We start from the raw sequence: 22,333 nt of genomic DNA, 5'->3' as shown, positions 1-22,333 counted from the left end.
CCGTAGGTGTGGACCCGGACAACCCAGGAGATAGTGGGCGTGGACGGGTGTTGTGTATTTGTTTGTACTGCATAGTGTCACTTGCTTTGGTGTAGCGGAGGCGGGTGAGTGTCGTGGACGACAGCGGGCACTGTGGACTAGTTGGGCTAGCAACCGTTGTCGACTCCCGTCGCATAGGCCTACCCTTCCGCGTGAATTGTGTTGAAACAAGAAAAACAGCTAAAAACTTGCATGTTCGTTGCTGATGTGTTAGCTGCAGAACCGGAGGTGACCTGCTCGCCGTCTTCTATTTACGCGGAGTCAAGAGCCCCTCGAGCTTCAAGCGTCACAAGCTCGACCGACTCCTTGGTGGCGTCTGTTGGTCGTGCTCGCCCAATTGAGCTCGTGGTGCTTCATGGCTGCCCGGGACGATGTTGATGCTGTCGCTGCTGCTTCGTCGGGACAAAATGGAGTGGTGGAGAATCCACGCGCCCCGGTGCAGCAGCGGCTGCACGACGGGTTTCGCACGGATCGTCGATATCTAGCGCAGATGGTGCTGGAGGCTCAGAACGAGCGAGGCGCTCGAGTTGAAGCTGTTCTCGAGTTGAAGCAGGACCTGGACGCGTCTTCAGCGAAAATCGCGGCCCAGAGTTCCATCATCCAAGCTCAGCAGCAAGCGGAACGGGCTCACCAAGCTCGGACGCACCAAAGTCTGCTGGACCAAGGCAAGAACCCGTACGAGGTGGCGAGGAGGAAAGTCGTGCAGCGAGAAGCCCGCAAGGAGCGCTCGAAAATCGAGCGCAACATTCAAGACCGCGAGGCGAAACTTCTGGGCCGATTGGAGGCGGAGAAGGTGCTGCAGAGGCGAAGAGAGAAGCTTGAGGCGGAAAACCGCGCCTACGAGCGCAAGTACCAGCGCGAAATGGGGCGCGCAGCGCAGGAGGAGCGCACGAATGCGTATTTGCTGTCCCGAACCGGGAAAGAAGCGCTGGACCCTACGGGCAAAATGGTTCGGGTGTATCCGTCCCAAGAGACCACTATCATAGACTACAGCTTCGGTCTTGGACGCAGCGCTGTACTGAGTCCTGAACACCGTCGGCGAGTGGTGGCGAAAGTACTGGCTAAACCGTCTCATGCCGGAACAGAGCCAACCTCCTTGTTGCTGCCTCGACGGAGAGGTCATCATTCCCAGCAAGACTCAGACGACCGTGGAGCGCTTACGCCACGCTCGGGTCGGTCAGAGAGAGAGGAGAAGGAAGATGCGGAGCTAACAGTCTCCGAGAGGCTCGTCATGCCGGCGCTTCCGGGTGTGAAACCTGGTCAAGATCTGCGTAAAGTGAACCATGTGCTGCTTTCAAATAGCGATGTGAAGCTGCCACCGATTGCAGCGAAGGGCTCTCGTCGATCTCAAGACCCGCGCCACGAAGATGACGACAATCCGGCTGCTGAGGATTCAGCTCAACCAACCAAGCTTAAAAAGGCTCGAGGGCGGAGCGTGTTGGAGGAACGACAACTGGCAAAAGTACGACGACGACAAAAAGACTCTCGATTCGCGCAGTCTCAAGTTGTTTGGGGCAAGACGTTTTCTGGAAATGCATTCCTCGCAAACCCACAGATGCTTTGCTTCAAGGACTTCGACGTGGGTCGTCCGCTTACGCTCAGCTTCACGCTCACGAATGTCTCCAATACTTTCAACCAGTTCCGACTGCTGGCGATGGACGACGAGGTGATTGAGCTCTTCGACATCGTGTATGAGAAGCCGGGACGTATGTCGGCAGGCATGAGCTGTTCGTTGCGTATGACGTTTATAGGAACAGAAGGGCGCGACTTAGACACAACGCTTTCGGTTGCAGCACCGACTGGAGTATTTCAGATCCCAGTTCGTTGTACTTGCAAGAAGGCTGTACCTGTGCTAAACCAGCGAGAGGTGCGATTCCATGAAGTGGTGGTTGGTGAACGAGCGACGGTGGCTTTGCAACTGTCTAACAATGGCGCTCTTCCGTTGGAATTTCGAGTGCGACGTGTACCATCAGCTTCAATAGAAACACCGCGGTCCATTGCTCTCGTAGGTGACCAACCACCGACTGATCAAGGTGAAGTTGTTGACATTAACGTTATAAGCGAAACAAGTGAGAATATCGACGGTACTGATGCAGCGGAGGTACGTCAAGATTCGAACACTAACGAGAACCCTCAAGAAGACAAGGGTGATAATATCGACGGAGAGGAACCAGCGGTAGAAGTTATGGATGGTAACAATGACGTCGAAGAGGATCAACAGTTGGCACTGGCATCTCGAGCTACAAGTGCGGCCTCAACAAAGACATCAGGAACTCGCATAACGCAAGTTGAAGTCGTGGAACGAGAAATACAAGAAGGTGACGACGACGCTAGAGATCCGCTGAGTACAGAGGAACTGGAGCTCGTCGAACGTATTTACGAAACTACAAGATTTAAACCTGACGGAGCTGATGAGCCGGTTCGTTTTACAAGACGCGGAGTCGTGGCGCCATATTCAAGCAGCTCGATGTCTTTCACGTTCGCACCTGCTGCAGCTATGAAGTTGGAGAACGAGCAGTACGTTCTTGAGTTCCCAGCAGCAGCTTCATCTTCTGGGATATCGTCACCAGACCTGCGGAAGATCACCTCCATCTGTGTTTCGGTATCTGGCGTCGCCTCCGAGGTCCCAATTTTTGTCGCTCACGCCCGCCTAAACTTTCGCTGCTGTGCTTACGGAAAGCTGTATCGCCACCAGCTCGTCGTCTGCAATCGAGGTAAAGTCGCTCTCAAGATTCAAGTGCAGGTACCAAAGGTACTGTCCAAATACGTCGAATTCAATCCTGGTTTTGGCTTCGTACAAGCTGCAGTAGCTTCACAGGAGGGCAAATTCCCGGTACAAGTCAAGTTTCGGCCCGATGAGCGAATGTGGAAGCGAATTGAACGCGCTGGGTTGGGCTCACGTGAGCTTGGAATGTTGGTAGTTCCCGTTCAAGTATTGGTGCCCGATCAAGTCGTGCCGGTTTTCTTCTTGCTGACAGCAAGACTTACAGGTTCAACATTGCATCTTGACGTCAAGACCGGAAGCTCCGGTGAAGGTTTGCACTTTGGATCGTGTTGCGTCGGGCACAGTGTTAGTCATGAGCTGACGATCTCCAATCCGGCCCGCGTGCCCCAGCGCGTTGGCGTCACTTCCTTACCGAAAGACGTGACCGTATCCGACGTTTCTGCGGGAGTGGGGTTTGTGCTGTTACCAGGCGAGACACGGACGCTGCGGATTGTATACGAGCCCAGCTTTCCTGGTTCGATGAAGCCTGCTGGTCACATGGCGCGAACGAGACCTGTTCTGACGCTGTGGTCCTCAACGTTCAACCAGGAGTATACGCTCTCGTGTTCAGGTAGTGGCGTGACTAGTGACCTGGTATTTTCCCATTCGGCTGTTCGGCTCGGCGCTACATCACTGGGACAAACTCAGACGTGCAATGTCAAGCTCACCAACCAATCCGACCACCACTCGCGCTTCGTAGAGTTGCGACTGCCTCCGGAAGCTTCTCCTTTCCTGCGAATAACGCCGTTGGTAGCGCGCTTGGCGCCACGCGAGACTGTACGCCTGGAAATCGACTTTGAGCCGACGGAGGACATCTTCAAGCTGGATAAAACATGCTACTTCGAGGCGAAAGCAGACGACACCGTTAGCGATAGCGAGGGCGTTTCTCCAATAGCTTCTGCCAGAAGTGTGCAGGCAGATTTAAGTCATGAGCAAGGCTCATCACCGCTCAGCGATCGGCCAGACGAAGATGTTGAAGCAGGTCCAGCACCATCCAGGTCAGCTATTGCCGCCGAACCTCGAAGTTGCCACCACATTTGGACTATCCTTTGTTTCCAGCAGCGAGAGCGAAATTCGGACGAAAAACGATCCGCGAAGAATGAAACTCGAGCTCCGCTGCAAGCTCTTGAGGTGCGGACATCAGTGATCGAGCCGTTTTTGATCCCGTCAGAGACAACGCTAGATTTCGGGCAGGTGGCAATCGGTCAAATGCTGGTACGAGAACTCACTCTGGAGATGGCACCCAGTACGACGGATAGTGTGTTGCTGCGCGCCCAACCTCTTCACATACTAGGGGCATTCCGTCTGATTGGAGCCTTGCGTGAGTTATCATCGAGCTCCGATACCAGGAAAAAGCGTGCAATTCGTGTTGAATTCGAGCCGCTAACGCCTTTGATATACGAAGACGAGTTGGAGCTTACAGCTCTAGGCGTGCATATCCGCGTTCGGCTTCGAGGTGAAGGCATCAACCCCAGTTTGACTCTGACGCCGCCAAACGGGAACTTGGATTTCCTAGACGTGCTGGCGAGAACTCGGAGCGTGCGGGAACTTGTGTTGGCCAACGGCAGTGCCTTCCCGCTGGCCTTTTCGATCGTTGCTCTGGATGAAAGCTATAGCGCCAAGCAAGAGGAGGCATCAGGGGTGAAAGCGGAGAAGTCGATGACTACTTCTACGGGTCTACCGGTGTTCACGTTTTCCCCTACCAGCGCAGTTATTCCCGAGAATGGGTCAATCACGGTGCAAGTGGTGTTCCAGCCTGACCACCAGAGGCCTGGTCACTACGCAAGGAGGTATCGAATCAAGGTGCCGAATGAAAGCGAACAGCACGTCATCAGCGTTGCTGGTCGCTGCTGGGAGAACCAGCTTTACGTGTTCGCTCCTACAGCGGATATTTCCCCAGTTCCAAGCGACCACGTTGATACTGAGGTTGGCCTGTTACCAAAGAGATCACCGCTCTTGACGCCTCGTCCAGTGGAAGACCTGTTTGATCTACCCCCGAGTGTTCCGCTGAGCCAGCTGCCGCCGAGTATCGGAGTGGGCGAGTTACCAGCTGCAGGACTGCGCAAACCTCCATCCTCCGTCATCCTTACCTTCGCGGGGGATGAAGTCCTTTGCAGCAGCCGTGGTTCTCTCGCCGGCGAGACCGACACTGGCGGCTCAGGACGGATCACGAAGACTTTGTTCATCGGCAGCACTACACCGAGCAGCGGCATCTACGGCGGGCTGGATGAAGTACCTGCAGGAGCTGTTGCGAACGCTGGCGGCTCGGCTGGTTCATTTGAACTCGTAGTGGACGCAGCCTCGCCGCACGCCAAAATGTTCACGCTGGAGCCTGCGCGCGGTGCTATCGCCGCTGGCCAACAACTCGCGATTCAAGTGACGTATCACCCGCCAGTGCCAGCGGCTGCATCAGCTCTCGGATCGGACACTCCAACGCCTTCGAGTTCTGCTCGGTCGACTGGTGCAGTGTCAGTGCCAGCAAGTTCGGCTCGTGCGAAGTCGGCTCAGCGTCGACTGGAGCTGGAAGTGGTCCAGTGGGTGCAGGTTCGAGTACAGTGTACTCTGAAAGGTGGCGCTCTCTGGCGAACACTACCAGTTACAGGAGCGGCTCCAGTACCATCCGCTGCGACAGCGACATCCGGTCACCAGCAAAAAGGAGCGACAAATGCGGGTGCATCAACAGTGCCCGACGGAGCGGACACTCGCATTGTCACAGTCATCTTGAGAGCTCGGCTAGAAAACTAGCGATGTTGGGATAGCATGTCCACGGTGTGAAGTGAAGTACGTGTAAAACGCGGTCTTATCACTTCGTATGCCAGCCAATCTACACTCCTGTGACTAAAGAGCAGATACTAAACAAATGACGCGGTCACAGTACATAGGAATGTATGTATCGCTGGAATGGACGAAGTGACAGGATTCGCTGCAGATCAAGTGCATGTGTTCAGTGATGTGCATGCTTGCGTTGAGCCCCCACTTTTGAGCCTACGAACCAGTTGCCGGCTTCTTTTATCCCGAGCTGTGAGCTTGTGGGCGCCGCAACACCGTACTGTAGTACACAGCGAACCGGCTTGGTCTTAGCCTGAGTGAATTACTACCAGTAATTCATTCCTCATTTGTCTCGCCTGACATGACAAGACGTAGCTGGCCAAACGCGTTTATCTTCTTTTTCGCCCTGGCGGCAGTAGTGACCGCCATGGGCAAGTCCCAGACCCCAGGTCAGCAACGACAAACTTCGTTGGCGGACGCCCCACCCGTGAAGATTCATGTCGCCTTCAAACGCGAGAGCATGAAACTTCACGGACAGTCCGAGTTCGACGTCTTTGCCAAGCCCGTCGTGTCCGGTAATGGTGCTAGCGTGTTGTACGATGGCTATGCAGAGTTCACAGAGGACGGCAAGAGCTTCACGTATTCCTATGTCAGCGGTGTCGGACAGTTATCCACAACCGACGGAGAGAAGCAATGCATTTCGTCGACAACTCTGCCATTCGACGACATTTTACCTTCACTGAACGATGCGGTACCCATTCCCAGCGCGTCAATAGGCGATGAAACCATTGAGTGCACACGCGGGAACCTCTTCAAGACGACGTTCGCTGGCGCCCACTTCGCTATTTGTTTGTCGGACAAGTCGGGGTTCAAGGCGTACAGCAGCGACATTGATATCGAGGTGGAGTACTTGGAGAACTCTGTCGAGATCCAGGTGCCCCCGTTAAGTTCTGGATTATCCTGTGAAGTGGCGGCAAAACCCAGCTCCGTTGTGCCTACGACGCTGGCATTGCTCACGGGTAGTGCCGTTCCCACGAGCACATCCAGGACTCTGAAGGCAGCGGAGCACATGGCGATGGAAGCGTCTACGTGCGAGTGTAAGTCGAAGCCTCGTCCGTGTGTCTTTTTCCACGGCATCGGCAACCGACACGAGATGGAGGAGCTGCAGGACACGCCCAAGAAGGCTAGTGGCAGAATGGGCAACATGAACAAGCACGCGCCTTGCTGCACGGAGGTCAAGTACGCCATCTTGAACACCATGGACTACAGCTGGACTAACGACTCGCTGCAGCAAAAGTTCTGCGATCGAGCTCTTAGACTAAGCAGCACCAGCGATGTGGACTTGGGGGTGATCAAGGACACCGTTGTGGTGACGCACTCGATGGGCGGCCTCGTCATGTCGATGGCCCTTGCAACGGGCAAGTGCAGGTTCGGTGACGGTGCGACGTGGGTGGCCTTGAGTTCTCCGATGCTGGGGAGTATGGCGTCTGACTACTTCCAGGACTTCTGCAACGACGAGATCAGCGTATTTATGACGGACCTGCTGGAGTTCTTCGGCCAATGCCCGATGCCTGTCGCGCGGCAGTCGCTCATGTACTACAAGGACAAATACGCGTCCAAGGAGCTGAACGAGGCGTATAAGCTCGCTCAAGCAGCCTACCGGGGTAATGTGAGCGCCGCCATGTGCAGCGACAACCCGAACGGCATCTTCTCCGTGTACGAAGCGATCATGCTCCTCGCAGCGAAAGTTGTTCCCCATAAGTCACCAGAGAATGACGCGCTTGTGGAGTTCCAGAGCTGTGCAAAAGGCCTGGATAAGTCAAAGTTTGGCAAGAGCTACAAGGACAAGTTCTACAGACCGGAGCTGAACCACGCCGACACGGTGTTTTTGACTGGAGACGGATACTTCAAGAACTCCCAGAAGCCTGTCAAGTGGTTCGAGTGCTTGCTGTAGAATTAATCTGTAGAACTGATCAATCGATAAGTGAAAGCTAACGCATCTTAGAAGTTCATACATATTATCAATTGCAAGTTGTCGTCTGCTCACATGAGGCACTCAAACCACTTGACGGGCCTCACCGTGTCCTTGAAGATTCCATCGCCCGTCTTGAAGGCCGTATCTGCGTGGTTGAGCTCGCACTTGTAGAACTGGTCCCAGTGCTTCCTCCCGAAAAGCGAGGGCGACAGTCCGCCGGCGCAGCTATGAAACTCGACCAGGCCGTCGTTCTTGGACGACTTGTGCGGGATCACCCGGCCGCCCACCATGTACTTAGCTTGGTACTTGGAGATGTTGCCCACGTACGAACTGCTGCACATGGCGGCAAACACGTGCTTGCGGTAGGCTGCCGACGCGGCGTCGTACGCCGCGTCTTGCTTCTCGCTGCTGTACTTCTCGGTCTTGTAGACGCAAGACTGCGTGGCCGTGGATGTCGGGCATCGGCCGTTGAACAGCAAGTCCGTCATGAGATTCTTCACCTCCCCGTTGCAGAAGTCCATGAGGTAGTCCGACGACATGCTGCCGGTCATGGGAGGACTCAACGCGATCCAAGTGGAGCTCTTCGCGAGCTTGCACTCGTTGTTGGCGAGTGCTCCAGCCAGCATGAGCCCACCCATGGAGTGCGTGACGACGATCGTGTCTTCAATAGTACGCGAGGACAGGTCGCTCGAAGCGGACATGGACAGAGTGTGCTTGCACACCTTCTGCTGTAGTGAGGAGTTGGTCCACGCGTAGTCGACCGTGTTGAGCGCCGCGTACTTGATCACCGTGCAGCACGGAGCGTGTCCTTGGATTTTGTCCCAGCCAAAGTGGCGCGAGGAGTCCTGCAGTTCAGGCTCGTCCTTCTCGTTGCCAAGACCGTGGAAGAAGATGCACGGCCGAGGCGTGGAATTGCACGAGCACGACGAACCAGCCATGGCCATGTGCGACTCGGCTTTGAGTCTCCTTGAAGTGCTAGTTGGTATGTCAGTCCCAGTGATCAACGCGAGGGCCGTGGGTGTCACGGCCGTAGGTTTGGCCAGAACGTTGCACGAAGTTCCGTCGCTGAGCTTGGGCGCCGAGATAGTCACAGGCTTGTCCAGATATTCCACGTCGATAGTCAAGTCGCTCGCCAGAGCAGTGAACCCGTCCGCGCCGGACGAGCAGATCGCGTAGTGCACCCCAGCGAACGAAGTCTTGAGCAGGTTGCCGCTCTCACACTCAACCGGATCGTCTCCGATCGACGCACTTGGAATGGGCGTCGCGTGGTTCAGCGCAGGCAGAATCTTGCCGAACGGCAGAGTGCTGGGAGGGATGCATCGGACTGAGGCGGCGTTGGACGAGCTGTCGTTGGTCTGCAAGTACGCGGCGCCACCCACGAGCGAGTACGTGAAGCTTGAGTGGCCGTCGACGAACGTCGCGTAGCCGTTGTAGAGCACTTTTCGGCCGTCAGCCGACACCACGGGGTTGGCGTACACATCGAACTCGGACTCGCCATGCAGTTCCATCGCCTTGCGCTGGAGCGTGACATGTAGTTTGACAGGGGACGCGTCGACCAGAGACACCTTGAGATTCCGGTGCTGCGTGGTGTCCGCACACTCGGATACCGCGAACAGCGCAACGAACGCAGGCAGGACGAACCTCATGATGCTGACAACCGCGCTCCGAAACTGAGTATGCCCGACTCGGGCAGCCCGAGGCTCAGGATGTACTTAGAAGTGCGTGCGCTTTGAACTTGATGCCCCGTGAACATGTAGCCACGGTTTTCAAGACATGCATGGCATAAACCGAGGAACGCATCAAAGTTCCTCGATCCCAGGCCGATTCGTTGAGCGATTTGCCCCGCGGTTAATTCCTCTCGATTGGTGCGCGGGCTTCGCGATCGGACTGCATTCCCCATGCAAAGGCTTGGGAGACGGACAGCAAAGCTTGAAATCTATCCTACAGGCAGCATCTGGGCCCAGCGTGAACAACTGTACGGTTTGCGCCACGTCAAGCTGCAACTTGGGTGCGCGGACGAGCTCATGCCTCGGGTCTTTTGGGCTCGATACATGTACCAGTAGCTCGCCACCACGTCGCGAAAGGCTAAGTGTGAAGGAAACCACGTTGACCCTGTGCATCTCTTCGTGGTCTCTAAACCAAACTGTACGGATGCTCGCGCTGGGCGACTTGAGTGGAATACTGAAGGCAACAGCATATAGTGCCGTGGATGGGAACGAATGCAATGCACTGACATGCTGTGCTGGCCGACAATGCACTTGTGTACTGAAATAGTGTACAGGTCTGGAGTCGGAGCGTGATCAGCCGCGATTCAGTACTACAGTGTACTATACATGTTGTATTTCTCGTTAGATTTGCTTTGTACAGACTGATGAGTTGCGGGTTCGGTTGCACGCACGCATTTGCTGCACCCGAGAGCTTGATCCCTTCGGTACTTACTGTAAGAACTCCAGAAGGTCGGCTTCACGCCTACACTTGTTGGTGTTGTTCAAGCAATGGCCAACGACTGGATCCAACGATGGTGCGCTCCTCCCCTTCCATTCCCGGCGCCAACTTTCTCAATACTATCGCTGATATCAATCATTGGTGCTTTGTCGCAACTCCTGAAAAGACGACGAAATGGTTTCCTCCATGCGAGTGCTGGCCGCCTCTGCGATCGCTCTGCTCGCCGTCGCGCAGCCGAGCACTGCATTGAAAGGTGCATCGGTGCAGACCTCATTGAAAAATGCCCCATCCGTGAAGCTTCATGTCGCTCTGAAGCGCAAGTCGATGAAGCTGCACGGCCAGTCCGAGTTCGACGTGTACGCCACCCCCGTGGTGTCCGCCAACGGCGCCAGCGTGCTATATGACAGCTACGTGACGTTCCTGGACGACGACGAAGAATTCACGTACACCGTGGTGGACGGCGCCGCCTACCTGTCCACCACACAAGGCGATGCCGCCGAAACAGTTCGGTGTCTGCCGCCCAACACGCTGCCGTTCGACAAGATCCTACCGGCGCTCAATGACGCCACGCCCATTCCTAGTGCCTCGATCGGCACGAAGAAGGTAGAGTGCCCAAGTGGTAAACTGTTCAAGACGACGTTCTCTGGGTCCCATTTCGCTATCTGTTCGTTGGGCAAGGCCGGATTCACGGCGTACAGTAGCGATTTCGGCATTGACGTCACGTACCTTGACGGCCCGATTTCCATTCCCCAGCCGAAACTCACCGACGGAACGATTTCGTGCGATCCGGTGGAGAAGGCCACTTTAATGACGCCGACGGCGCTGGCGTTGGCTACCGGTGGTGAGCTATCGTCCACCACATCGAGGAAGTTGGAGGAAGCGGCACACATGGCAATGGAGGAGACGGAATGCGGCGAGTGCTTGAGGACACCTCGCCCGTGCATCTTCCTGCACGGTTTGGGCAACCCGAACGAGCTGCCGACGCTGCAGGACACGCCGAGGATGACCAAGAGGAAGTTCGGCGACGTCCACGGCCACGCGCCGTGCTGCTCCGAGATCAAGTACGCGGTTATCAACACCAACTACGCCGGTTGGAGGAACGATACGTTGCAGCAGAAGTTCTGCGATTTCTCGCTCGAGATGAGCGAAACGAGCGACGTGGAGGCTGGAATCATCGATAACACTATCGTTGTGACCCACTCGATGGGCGGGCTGGTCATGGCTGGCGCTCTGGCTAAAGGCAAGTGCAGATTTAGTAAGACGACGTCGTGGGTGGCTCTTAGCGCCCCGATGACTGGCAGCATGGCTTCGGACTATCTTATGGGCATTTGTGAAGCTGACGGCAACATTGCCACAGACTTGTTCGAGGTGGTAGGCCAATGCCCCATGCCTAAATCGCGCAAGTCGACCATTTACCAGGGCGGGAAGTACAGCACCCCGTCGATCGACGCGGCGTACGTTGCGGCCCAGGAAGCGTATCGTGGAAATGTGTCGGCGGCCATGTGCAGTAACAGCTTCATGGGGCTCTTCTCGGGATACCAAGTCGGTTGCATCCTCGCCGGAACGATCGTTCCGCACAAGTCCAAGAAGAACGACGGTCTCGTGGAGTTTCAGAGCTGTCTCGGTGGGCTCGACGAGTCCCTGTTCGGCACGCACTACTACGACCGATACTACAAGCCGCAGCTGAATCACGCGGACACGGCGTTCCTAAATGGCGATGGTCTCCTCAAGGATTCCCAGAAGCCCTTGAAATGGTTCGAGTGTCTATCGTTGTAGACTCGATGCGCTTGGAAAATGACCGAAATATAAAGCCAATCACGCGTGCAGTTGAGTCACTTCCGTGCACAACTGAATGGCAACGGAGAACTGGAGACGACTCGAGTCAGCGAAATTCCGTTACACTGTCCACCCTACTACATGTAGTCGGGCCCTCACTACAGTACATGTAATTGCCAATTAGTAATTGGTTGAATGATTTTTTGTCCAAAACCCGAAATTTCAATCCGATGTTTTGTGCACAATACTGCTTCAAACTTCAAACTGAGAAGTCTCGACGAGATCTATCCAAAGCCGGTCGTTTTGGTACAAAAAAATAAGGAGATTTGTCAAACATTCTATTTTAGTGCCATCACTAAAGCGCCAGCGCATGACTAATTAAGTCGCACGACTCATAAGGGTGGCCAGTGTGCGAAATTCTTGCTTGCAGCCTCACCTGGCAACGGGACAGCACGTACACAAATGGCTACAGGTATCGACGGATTGAACAGGAATCCTTGCTATCGCTATACTTGGTTTTGTATTCCATATGCTTTGGGGGCACTTTCTCTAGTTATTAGTGAATTTTACGCTCTTTGCAGTGTATTTTATGTGCACATTCTCTATCAGAGATTTCTGGTCAAATTATTATGGGGATGCAGTCGTGCCGGCTTTGTCTGTTATATACTTCGAAGTACAGGTGTCCCCGCCGAATCTGCAAAGGTGGGACCAAATAAAAACTGCGAGGTTACAATATCTGCACAGGTTGCGCATAGACGCTAATGTACTGCTTTTTAATGAAGAATGTTACGGATCGACATAGCTGAGTTTGCGCTAGATACGATGCCAGAATGCATCCAGCAGTTCCTGATAGTGGCCGGAGTTACAGCATTCCAAGCCTGTGACGCCCAACTTAAGGCTGTGTAGATTGAGATCTTCTCCTGCGGCAGCCCTACTACATACCGATCAATGCTATCCTCGACCTTAATGCGCGTGAAGTGACTCTTGATGCACGCAATGATGCCCTGATCTAAGATATACTAGTAATGTTCATTGTGGGCCTTTCATTTTCTACCGTGATCTAGCAACTCGATGTTTCCCGCAGAGAGACATTTTTCCGCAATGACCTTACTAATTCAGTACGTCTCACCAGACAGCTGTGGCAAATCTTCTGCACTGGCAGACTCTCGCACACTCTGTGTTCGCGGTAGATAGCCGATGGCAGTTGCAGATTCAGCGGGGACACCTGTATTGTGGTTTGCAGATATTTTGTCGCTCGGATTTAGGGCTTAGATCGATCTCTGAGATAAAATAATTCGAAGACATAAAAATGCGAGACGGTAGTAAATCGACCTCCAGGCGTAGGTAAGTCGCACCACCTCTTCCTACTTAACATAACGGGCGCATCGTTGGTTCTCAGGACACCGAGGTAACGTCGCCGGCCACTGCTACTCCGGTACGGCTGTGTTGGACGTGTTTAACGGCTCGTTAGCTTCGTCTGTGAGTGCACGAGCGGCTCCTGCAACACTGGGCTTTCCGCTTCTCTGTGGCGCGAGCAGCTCCCCGCCTGGTGTGGTTGATGAAGGAGATCGAACTAACCGCTCGTCGAGTGCCGTGGTTACCCGTGTTCGAAAGTACGTGAAAGCCCACTCTACATTTTATTTAGAGGAGCTACAGCGGTTCATACGAAACGCTTTTCCTAAAGTAAAATGGTAGCGTAGCATCAACATGTGGTCTTACATTCGGTCAAAAACAACTTGTACCAACGTTGCAGTGTTCGCACGTTAGCCCAAAATATATCGCTAACATACTGCATACAGATTCCATACACATGCATAAGAAAAACAGCTCGCCAACGGTAGTCGAGAGAGTACATGCTGCACTTGAAGGTTTTCGGAGACTGCGGTGCTTCGACACATCTGCAGCGCGATCTGCCGACCACTCGTCAAGTGTCCAGATGTAAGTGTCCAACTTCATATTATATATATATAAAGCACGGCATTATAATCCGTACACAGCCATCGCGATTTAAAATAAATCGGCCCGAATTGCGTTTTTGGATCGGCAATTCGACCACAGATAGCGTAAATCGAGATCGATATCGAGGCTGGTGAAAATAACTTGGTCGAGTTAGTGGCCATCTGTTTTTATATCGGGCGCCAGATATTATAACTCGGGCAAAACACTAGGTGAAAACGACAAACGCATTGCAAAACATATATGTACTAGAGTACTGCAGATCTGAACTTTGAAGCTCAGCGCAATCTACACCGAGTATGCGAGTAGTATACATGTGCAAGCATACCGTGCTCAATAAATACTATACAGTATCCATACGAAACCGTATCGTGATCATGATAATGGGACACCTGTGCATGTACCTATCCGACTCGGATTCCGAGTGAAAGGGGGACAGTTGGTAGAGTTCGGGAAGGGCTTTGCAGTTCTTCCTACACCCGCTTATTCGTAGGGTTGAGAGAATTCTGCGTGCGTACTACAGTACACATCCACTATGTCGACTGTCATTTCTCGTCTGCACACATAGCGTTTCCCAAAGCACAATGCGGGCTTGGATGGGGTTGTTGTTGGCCATTGTCACTGTAGTGGCGGCCTCGCAAGGCGTCTTACGACCTTCTTCTCCATTATCAGCACGCCGGCGCTTGCTGGAAACCTCCGCCGACTACCCTTCATTGAAAATCCACGTAACGTTCAAGCGCAAGAATGCCAACTTCCACGGACACTCCGAGTTCGACGTCTACGCAAGCCCCGTCCTGTCGGCTGATGGCATCAGTCTGCGTTATGATGGCTACGCCACTTTCGTTGAAGATAAAACGCAGTTCACGTACTCACTAGTTGGTGGGGCGAGCTACCTGACGACAAAGTCCGACACCGAAAGAGTTCAGTGTCTTCCATCGGGCGCGCTGTCCTTCGACTCTGCCTTGCCTGCATTGAATGCTGCGGTGTCAGTTCCTAGCGCTTCAATAGGCATTGAATCAGTCCAGTGCGCAAGGGGAAGTCTGTATAAGACCTCGTATGGCGACGCCACCTTCGCTGTCTGCGCTTCCGGTGCATCCGGATTCACCGCATCGGGCCTTGACTTGTCCATCGAAGTGGAGTATCTGCCGGATGCGGTGAGCATTCCAACGCCCAAGCTCCCTGATGGATCGTCGTCTTGTGATGCTGTAGCAATGCCTACAGAAATGACGCCGACGTCCCGCGCGATACTCACAGGGGGTACACTTCCTCCAGTTTCGTCAAGAATTTTGAAGGCATCTGCCCCCATGGCCATCGAAGCTGAATCCTGCATGTGCAAGTCTTCTCCTCGTCCTTGTGTCTTCTTACACGGTCTGGGCACCTCGAATGAAAAAACAGAGCTACAAAATACCCCAAAGTTGACGCAGGAGAAGTTCGGCGACATCGGTAACCACGCTCCGTGCTGTACAACTGTCAAGTACGCGGTCATCAATACCGTCGACGCTGGATGGAGGAACGACACGCTGCAGCAGAAGTTCTGCGATTTTTCGCTCTCCATGAGCGACTCGAGCGATGTTACCACTGGGACTATCGCAGATACCATCGTGGTGACACATTCGATGGGTGGTCTCGTGATGGCGGCAGCGCTCGCAAAAGGCAAGTGCAAATTCGCCGAGAGTACGTCGTGGGTCAGTTTAAGCGCTCCGATGATGGGGAGTATGGCTGGAGACTTCATCCAAGATCTTTGCGACGGCGATTACACAAGTATTGTGAGTGGCTTGCTGGGTCTACTTGGACAATGCCCCGCATCCACTGCAAAAAAGTCGATTGTGTACCAGAACGAGAAGTATAGTACCCCAAAAATCAACGCCGCGTACATTGCAGCCCAGGAAGCGTATCGTGGAAACGTGACCGCGGCTATATGCAGTACTAGCTACCACGGCGTCCTCTCCAAATTCACGCCTTCTTGCTTGGTTGGAGGCAAGCTTATTCCACACAAGTCGAAGGAGAACGACGCTCTCGTGGAGTTCCACAGTTGCTTGGGTGGGCTTGATCCGGATTTGTTTGGTGATAGCTATCGTGATCGCTTCTACGCGGCCAAGCTGAATCACGCTGATACAGCATTTCTGACGCATGATGGATTCTTCAAAAACTCCCAGAAACCCTTCAAGTGGTTCGAGTGTCTGCTGTAACTTATTTCCATATAATATCGGCGTAGGTAGCTCGATCTTGTACGTGCAGAAATACAGACACGTCCTTTATCCTCCAGTAGAGATGTCAAACAATTTTCTACGGACACTTGCGAAAGATCTCTAGTGTATTATATACGGAGACTCGAAATGATCTCGCCGTTTAAGATGAGATCTTAACACTCGCTTTGCAACAGGAAGCACTGATATGCACTGCTCTCACAATAAATACTCCATAACTTCTTAATCGCTACACGAAAGCAAGCACGAACCATGCCGAACTCTTGTCATGTTTTAAGCCGCTCTCTGACAAAGCCACTCCATCACTAAACCTTACGACGCTTTGGTCTCCGCTCCCTTCACGCGGTCCTCCACGCACCCAAGTGCAATTTCCTTCTCCAAATACGGCAACACCCACTTTGCACTCACAGCCAGCGGCACCACCAGCCAGCCAATAAGCACTAGCGTATCTCTCGGGAACACCTCCAGCAGCACCTCCTCCACCACAATCTCGAACACGCACTCGTCAATTTTCAACTTCGAGTTTGACCGGCGGACTCCCTTCACTTGGGCCGTAAGTGAAAATTCCACCTCCATGGCCGCTCCTGACGGCTCCAGGCGGGACCACACCGACTCGTGCGTCTCCATTCCTCACAGGCGGAGACGGAGTTTGACCGTGTTCAAGAAGGCGCCGTGACAGGAAAACTTATTTAAGTGGCTGGTAGAAATGGTGTCCAAAAAATGGTACTATATATATGTGCTACATGTACTGACAGTAGCTTAATTGTAGTTGATTATGTCGCGATTATTGTCTCCCCAGAAGGCATCGTGACAGGAAGATTCGAACGAGGCGACAGTATATAATAAACCAAGCATCCCACGAGCTGAGCAGGAGCACTGCTCGCGGGAACGAGCACGAGCAGCAAAAAGCCTGCGAGCGCGCTCGTCGGGATTTGAGCGCTCCCTATGAATTCGATTCGACAGGGGAGCCGCTCATTATATACCATAATTTATTGGATAAAAATGCAGAGCGCGCAAAGAGCGGTGCTCCCCTTGCTCGTTTCGGGCGTATTTAGTAGAGGGAGCTCTAAAGCCTTAATCTATGCTCTCGCTTGATCGGCGAGAGCTCACAAGTTGAGTTTTTTTAGCTCGCTTGGGCCTCTGCTTGTGGGATGCTTGTAATAAACTGTAAAATGGGTGTCGTGTTTTGGAACCTGACGAGGGCGAATGGTATATCGCCGAACTTATATGCTGAAATCCCGTAATGAGTGACTCTACTTCAAGGTCAAATTGAGAGAACTCAAAATCAAAATGAGAACGGCCAAAAAGACTCCAAGAAAAAGGGGATAGCTTTCCTTCCTGTCTCCTTAGAGTGGGCAAGTCAATCGCTTTGTTCATACGATAGTATCTAATGTCGAAGGCGATGATATGATGATATTGCAGGACTTCTCAACTGATTTTGGACAAATGTAGTATACTTCTCTCTAGTCTGATTGATGGACACTATATGATGCCGATCGGCTACAATAGCTTGATATCACAAAGCGAAGCGCTTTGTCTCGAAAAAAGATGCAAACAGATCCTATTTTTTTTTCTTCATACATTGCCAGCGTCTTCCCCTACGTCTACACATCGAGACGTACCTACCTGCGGCTGCGAAGCAGGCGCATGAGATGCCCGTAAAAAATATGAAATACCCACGTAGCTAAACACAAATAAATTTAGAATCCTCCTATCCCCAGCCTTCGCGGGGTCCTAGTAATATGTAATTGTAGAGTGTTGTTGTTTTGATCTTACATTTTGACAATTTGCCGTTTTGAAGTTGAAACGGTGTACGTGTATAATACGTCCAGTTTTTTTCGTTTGCTCTCTTTTGTGCGTCTCGCAATCACAGATGGTTATGGAAATGAAACCAACTGGCGCTGATACATGTACAATATGCGCTGTGCCACGTGTTGTGTCGTTGCTCTTGCTCTCGATTCCTTGTGCGTGCGTGGGACTGCGTCTTTGAAACCTCAAGAACGATTTCCAATCCCAGTCAAAATGGCCGATTCTGTGCTGTACTGCAAATACCGTCGCGGTAGCCACAAAGTTCGGTTGCATTTCGTACTTTAATGAATTTATAGTGATCTCCAAAGAGATTTTTCGATTTCGGGCGATTGGCCGTTCGATTTAGTTCGGTCGATTCGATCAATCGATTTCGGAAAGACCGAGTAGAACCCGCAATACATGGACAATACCATGTATCTATAACAGCTCCGAGGGCGGCTTTTCATACAGCACTTCGCATTTTGGCCTATCGAAGACTTGCTGCTTTACTCTGGAATGATTGGGAGGATACCTGTATGTAGTACTGTACAGGTCCTGTACCGGTACATAGCCTCCGGCTCCATTGAAGGTCTCTGTGTTGTTTTTTCGCGCAGTAAAAACAATGCACCAGATTTGCTGGATCTATTATAATACAACAGTCGAGTGTTCTGCGTTGCAGTCTTTTTATCATAATTAATATGATGTTACTGCATAGTCAATACTATCTGTTTAATATTTCTGCATAGCCACTGGTTCTTGAAATACGACCAAGGAAATGGTTTTGCTTAATCCCCTATCTACTGCAGGTATGCTCATGCGAGGTACAGTACTTCTGACCAGTCCTACATCAAGGCCAGTTCGTTGCCTTTGTAAGGGGACCTTCTATCCTCGTCAGAGCATCCTCAGCAGATCCAGGAGCAATGCTCACAAGCACCTTACTAAGGATAGGCATACTGTACACTACAGAGATTCGTAATCGGAGAATTGGAGGCCAACCGAAGCCTCTTACAGTTTTGAAAAGCACGTCTACGCCCAAACACAACATCGGGTCGATTGGTATTATGCTGGCCTCGGCTGCACTAACGTGGGTTGCCTTCCTCGCGGCAATGATCGGCACGCTTGATGCTGCAGTGTTGCCACCAAGTAATAATCTTCAACGCGGGAATTCACTTACTGATGCTCGACCCGTCAAAGTCCACGTCACACTGAAGCGTCACAGCATGACACTCCACGGCCACTCTGAGTTCGACATCTTCGCAAACCCTATCGTGCACGCAATGGACTCGAGAGTCCGCTACGACGGGCACACTACATTCCAGGGAAATGGTGGTACGCAATTGACGTACGCGCTTGTGAACGGTACTGGCTACATGATCACCAAGGATGAAGTTGGGACTTCCCAGACGGTTGAATGCCTACGGCCAGGCGCTCTATCGTTCAACGACATTCTACCCGCGCTGAACGACGCGGTACCCATTCCCAGCGCGTCAATAGGTGATGAAACCATTGAGTGCACAAGCGGGAACATCTTCAAGACGACGTTCGCTGGCGCCCACTTCGCTATTTGTTTGTCGGACAAGTCGGGGTTCAAGGCGTACAGCAGCGACATTGATATCGAGGTGGAGTACTTGGAGAACTCTGTCGAGGTTAAGTTGCCTGTGTTGGGTTCTGGATCATCCTGTGAAGTGGTGGCGAACCCCAGCTCCGTGACGCCTATTACCTTAGCCTTGCTAACGGGGAGTGCCATCTCTACGAGCGCATCTAGAAATCTGAAGGCAGCGGAACACATGGCAATGGAAGCACCGTCATGTAAATGCAAGTCGACACCTCGCCCGTGTGTGTTCTTCCACGGCAATGGAAATATGAACGAGATGAACGAGCTTCAAGATACTCCGGAAAAAACCAACAACAGAATGGGCAACATGAACGATCACACCCCCTGCTGTACTGAGGTCAAGTACGCTGTATTGAACACCAGAGATAACATGTGGACCAATGATTCGATGCAACAAAAGTTCTGCGATTACGCTCTCCAGTTAAGTGAAACCAGCGATGTCGAGTTGGGTATCATCAAGGACACAGTGGTCGTTACCCACTCGATGGGAGGGCTGATCATGTCGATGGCGCTTGCAAGAGGCAAATGCAGCTTTGGGGAGGGATCGTCTTGGGTTGCTATCAGTACACCGACGATGGGGAGTATGGCGGCGGACTTTCTCGAGGATGTTTGCAACGATGAATTTACTGTAGTCGCGTCAGGTTTGTTTAAGCTTCTCGGCAAATGTCCTGTTCCTGCCTCTCGGAAGTCGCTCGTGTACCAGAACGAGAAATACAGCACGGATAACCTGAACGCAGCCTATCGAGCAGCCCAAGAAGCCTATCGCGGCAACGTGACCGCTGCTATGTGCAGTAACGACTACAACGGCATTTTCTCCAAGTACGAAGCGGTATTGATCCTAGCGGGGAAAATTTTCCCGCACAAGTCCTCTGAGAACGATGGCTTGGTGGAGTATAAAGGGTGTGCGTTGGGTCTTGATGAATCTCGCTTTGGCTCAAGTTACAAAGACCAGTTCTACAAGCCAGAGCTCAATCACGCTGACACGGCATTTTTAACTGGCGATGGATATTTTAAAAATTCGCAGAAGCCTGTAAAGTGGTTTGAGTGTCTCTTGTAGATCGAGTGGATGGATTAATACAATTCGATCTGGGCTCGATGTGGTGCATATTATTGCTACCCGGCAAACTTGTTGCCTTTATAGATGAACGAGAGAAGAAATACCCCTCGGCTCATCGATCCCATCTCGAGTAGGATGCACAGGCCTCTCAAAATTAGGTAGTGTGTGAAGGGAAAGTGCATAATGCCTAATCCTATTTTTTCAAAATACCTAATTGCGGACATGCCTGAACCACCCTAGCTCGCAGTCTATTCGCGTCGCTGCCTGTGCATTCCACCTTTCGGCGTTCTCCACCTCCTAGCACAAATGGGGAAGACAAAAGGATCAAGGCGAGGGTCTAAGAAGGGTGCTCGTGGAGACCAACAGACCGCACCACAGCCTAAAGTCACTGGTGCAAACCGCTGTCAACACTGCCCTTGTGCAAACTAAAATCACCCCTCTGCAGTAGCGACAAAAATGGATCCCCAAATACAAGGCTGAGCTTGGCCTTCAGCCTTTGAGTGCAGTGTTGTTGGTGGTGAAATTACCGAGGCATGGTGCAAATTCTGTCAAGCGTTTGGCCGCGAAATTGCACCTGCTGAAGAGCGCACTGCATTTACGAGGCTGACTGAGAAAACACCGCGCCCCAAGACCACAAATATCAAGTCGTTCTCATCTTTCAGGCGTGACAATATTCTCACACACATGTTGCAGATGTGGACTGCGAGGGCAATTACACGTTACTGTTCGCATTCGTCGCCGGAGTGGCGGCGATATCGCCCGGCACTCACTCAGTTGAGAGTGAGTTCAGCGTCTTGAAGCAAGTCAAGAACCCGCAGAGAACAGCTCTAACCAACTATGCAATGGAAGGCCAACTCCAGTCGCTGCAGTACTTCTTTTTGGTCGATCTAGCTGAACGCGTCGCTAGGAGTCCACGTAGCCAATTCACTTGAATAAAGTATACCACCTGCATGCCTAATTTGGATTTTAAGCCATTTGTATCGAACCTACCTATTCAGACTTTTCCCAAAATGCCTAATCGAGGTCAAATTAGGTAGGTAGGTATTTTTGAGAGGCCTGAGGATGCACAATTGTTACGAATCGCCAACAATGCAGAACATTTTCGAATGAAAAATTGCTCAACCCTCTGCCTGAACCGTTCGTTTTTAGCAATACGAATCATATATACGAATCAGTCTGACGTCGAATCACGGTACTTCATGTATACTCCTTCACTCTGTCGCATGCATTTCCTAGTTTCTTCAGCTAGTAGTTATGTTGAAATACCTGTATAGGTGTATAATACCACTTGGAGATAAGGACGGGATTCAATGCCAGCAACGAACATCTTCTAATACAAAAGAATAATACAAGTGCTTGAAATACCGTTGTATGTAGGAAATGCAGAGCATGCTTAGAAGAAAATTCAAAGTAAAGCTTTATTAGGTACTGATGATACTTACCTGGTCCTACACAGCTCTTACGAATTCCAAATTGAATTTGCTGATTCGTATTTCCGGATCAATATGTAGTAAGGTGCCCTGTCACTGGGCTGCTGGATGTGTGCAGGAGAGGCTGGGTGAAGTGTGTATCGAGATCGACTTGACGCGGTGACCGGTGTTGTAACGGGGTTACACGCACAAGTGGCTACAAGCCACTTGTGAATTTAACAGATAGGTTATCTGTTAAAAGTTTTAGATACTTCCTCACGTTGGTGTAAGACACACCAATGGATACATTGAAGTGGGCCACCACAGTGAGTGGTCCACACATACCCAAAGATCCTATTGGTAGAAAGCAGCATCTTTCTACCAATCATAGTCATGCATATTAGCGGGGCTCTGACAGCCAGCCGCTGCCAACCCCTTTCATAGATGATAAACAGTTTTTAGCAGATTTAGGAGGAAGATCAATTTACAAACAATACAGTTCTCATTTTACCTAATCTAAGTCACTTGGAATC

At 51.9% G+C, this 22,333-nt stretch overlaps 7 protein-coding genes across 7 annotated transcripts; 5 read left to right on the top strand and 2 right to left on the bottom strand.

Annotated features, from left to right (window-relative positions):
• Positions 1 to 394: 394 nt before the first annotated feature.
• IUM83_14683 (Flagellar associated protein) lies at positions 395 to 5,548 on the top strand (the record flags this gene model as incomplete). Its single annotated transcript, XM_067939448.1, has 2 exons — positions 395 to 1,745; positions 4,209 to 5,548. The coding sequence occupies 2 exons, from the start codon at positions 395 to 397 to the stop codon at positions 5,546 to 5,548; spliced, it is 2,691 nt and encodes an 896-aa protein (XP_067786045.1).
• A 451-nt stretch (positions 5,549 to 5,999) lies between these two features.
• IUM83_14682 (ABC transporter) lies at positions 6,000 to 7,526 on the top strand (the record flags this gene model as incomplete). The annotated part of the gene is made up of 1 exon (XM_067939447.1): positions 6,000 to 7,526. The coding sequence occupies one exon, from the start codon at positions 6,000 to 6,002 to the stop codon at positions 7,524 to 7,526; it is 1,527 nt and encodes a 508-aa protein (XP_067786046.1).
• An 89-nt stretch (positions 7,527 to 7,615) lies between these two features.
• IUM83_14681 (ABC transporter) lies at positions 7,616 to 9,193 on the bottom strand (the record flags this gene model as incomplete). The annotated part of the gene is made up of 1 exon (XM_067939446.1): positions 7,616 to 9,193. The coding sequence occupies one exon, from the start codon at positions 9,191 to 9,193 to the stop codon at positions 7,616 to 7,618; it is 1,578 nt and encodes a 525-aa protein (XP_067786043.1).
• Positions 9,194 to 10,166: 973 nt separating this feature from the next.
• Positions 10,167 to 11,768, top strand: IUM83_14680 (ABC transporter; the record flags this gene model as incomplete). Its single annotated transcript, XM_067939445.1, has 1 exon — positions 10,167 to 11,768. The coding sequence occupies one exon, from the start codon at positions 10,167 to 10,169 to the stop codon at positions 11,766 to 11,768; it is 1,602 nt and encodes a 533-aa protein (XP_067786044.1).
• A 3,260-nt stretch (positions 11,769 to 15,028) lies between these two features.
• IUM83_14679 (uncharacterized protein) lies at positions 15,029 to 15,913 on the top strand (the record flags this gene model as incomplete). The annotated part of the gene is made up of 1 exon (XM_067939444.1): positions 15,029 to 15,913. One exon carries the CDS (start codon positions 15,029 to 15,031, stop codon positions 15,911 to 15,913), a length of 885 nt encoding a protein of 294 aa, XP_067786122.1.
• A 330-nt stretch (positions 15,914 to 16,243) lies between these two features.
• Positions 16,244 to 16,558, bottom strand: IUM83_14678 (RxLR-like protein; the record flags this gene model as incomplete). The annotated part of the gene is made up of 1 exon (XM_067939443.1): positions 16,244 to 16,558. The coding sequence occupies one exon, from the start codon at positions 16,556 to 16,558 to the stop codon at positions 16,244 to 16,246; it is 315 nt and encodes a 104-aa protein (XP_067786089.1).
• A 2,222-nt stretch (positions 16,559 to 18,780) lies between these two features.
• Positions 18,781 to 20,391, top strand: IUM83_14677 (ABC transporter; the record flags this gene model as incomplete). Its single annotated transcript, XM_067939442.1, has 1 exon — positions 18,781 to 20,391. The coding sequence occupies one exon, from the start codon at positions 18,781 to 18,783 to the stop codon at positions 20,389 to 20,391; it is 1,611 nt and encodes a 536-aa protein (XP_067786088.1).
• Between the last annotated feature and the right edge of the window lie 1,942 nt (positions 20,392 to 22,333).

Source organism: Phytophthora cinnamomi (assembly GCF_018691715.1).
Source record: "Phytophthora cinnamomi strain GKB4 chromosome Unknown Contig71, whole genome shotgun sequence".
NCBI classification, from domain to species: domain Eukaryota; phylum Oomycota; class Peronosporomycetes; order Peronosporales; family Peronosporaceae; genus Phytophthora; species Phytophthora cinnamomi.
The sequence above is the reverse complement of the archived record's forward strand: the minus strand, read 5'-3'. Positions and strand labels throughout refer to the sequence as shown.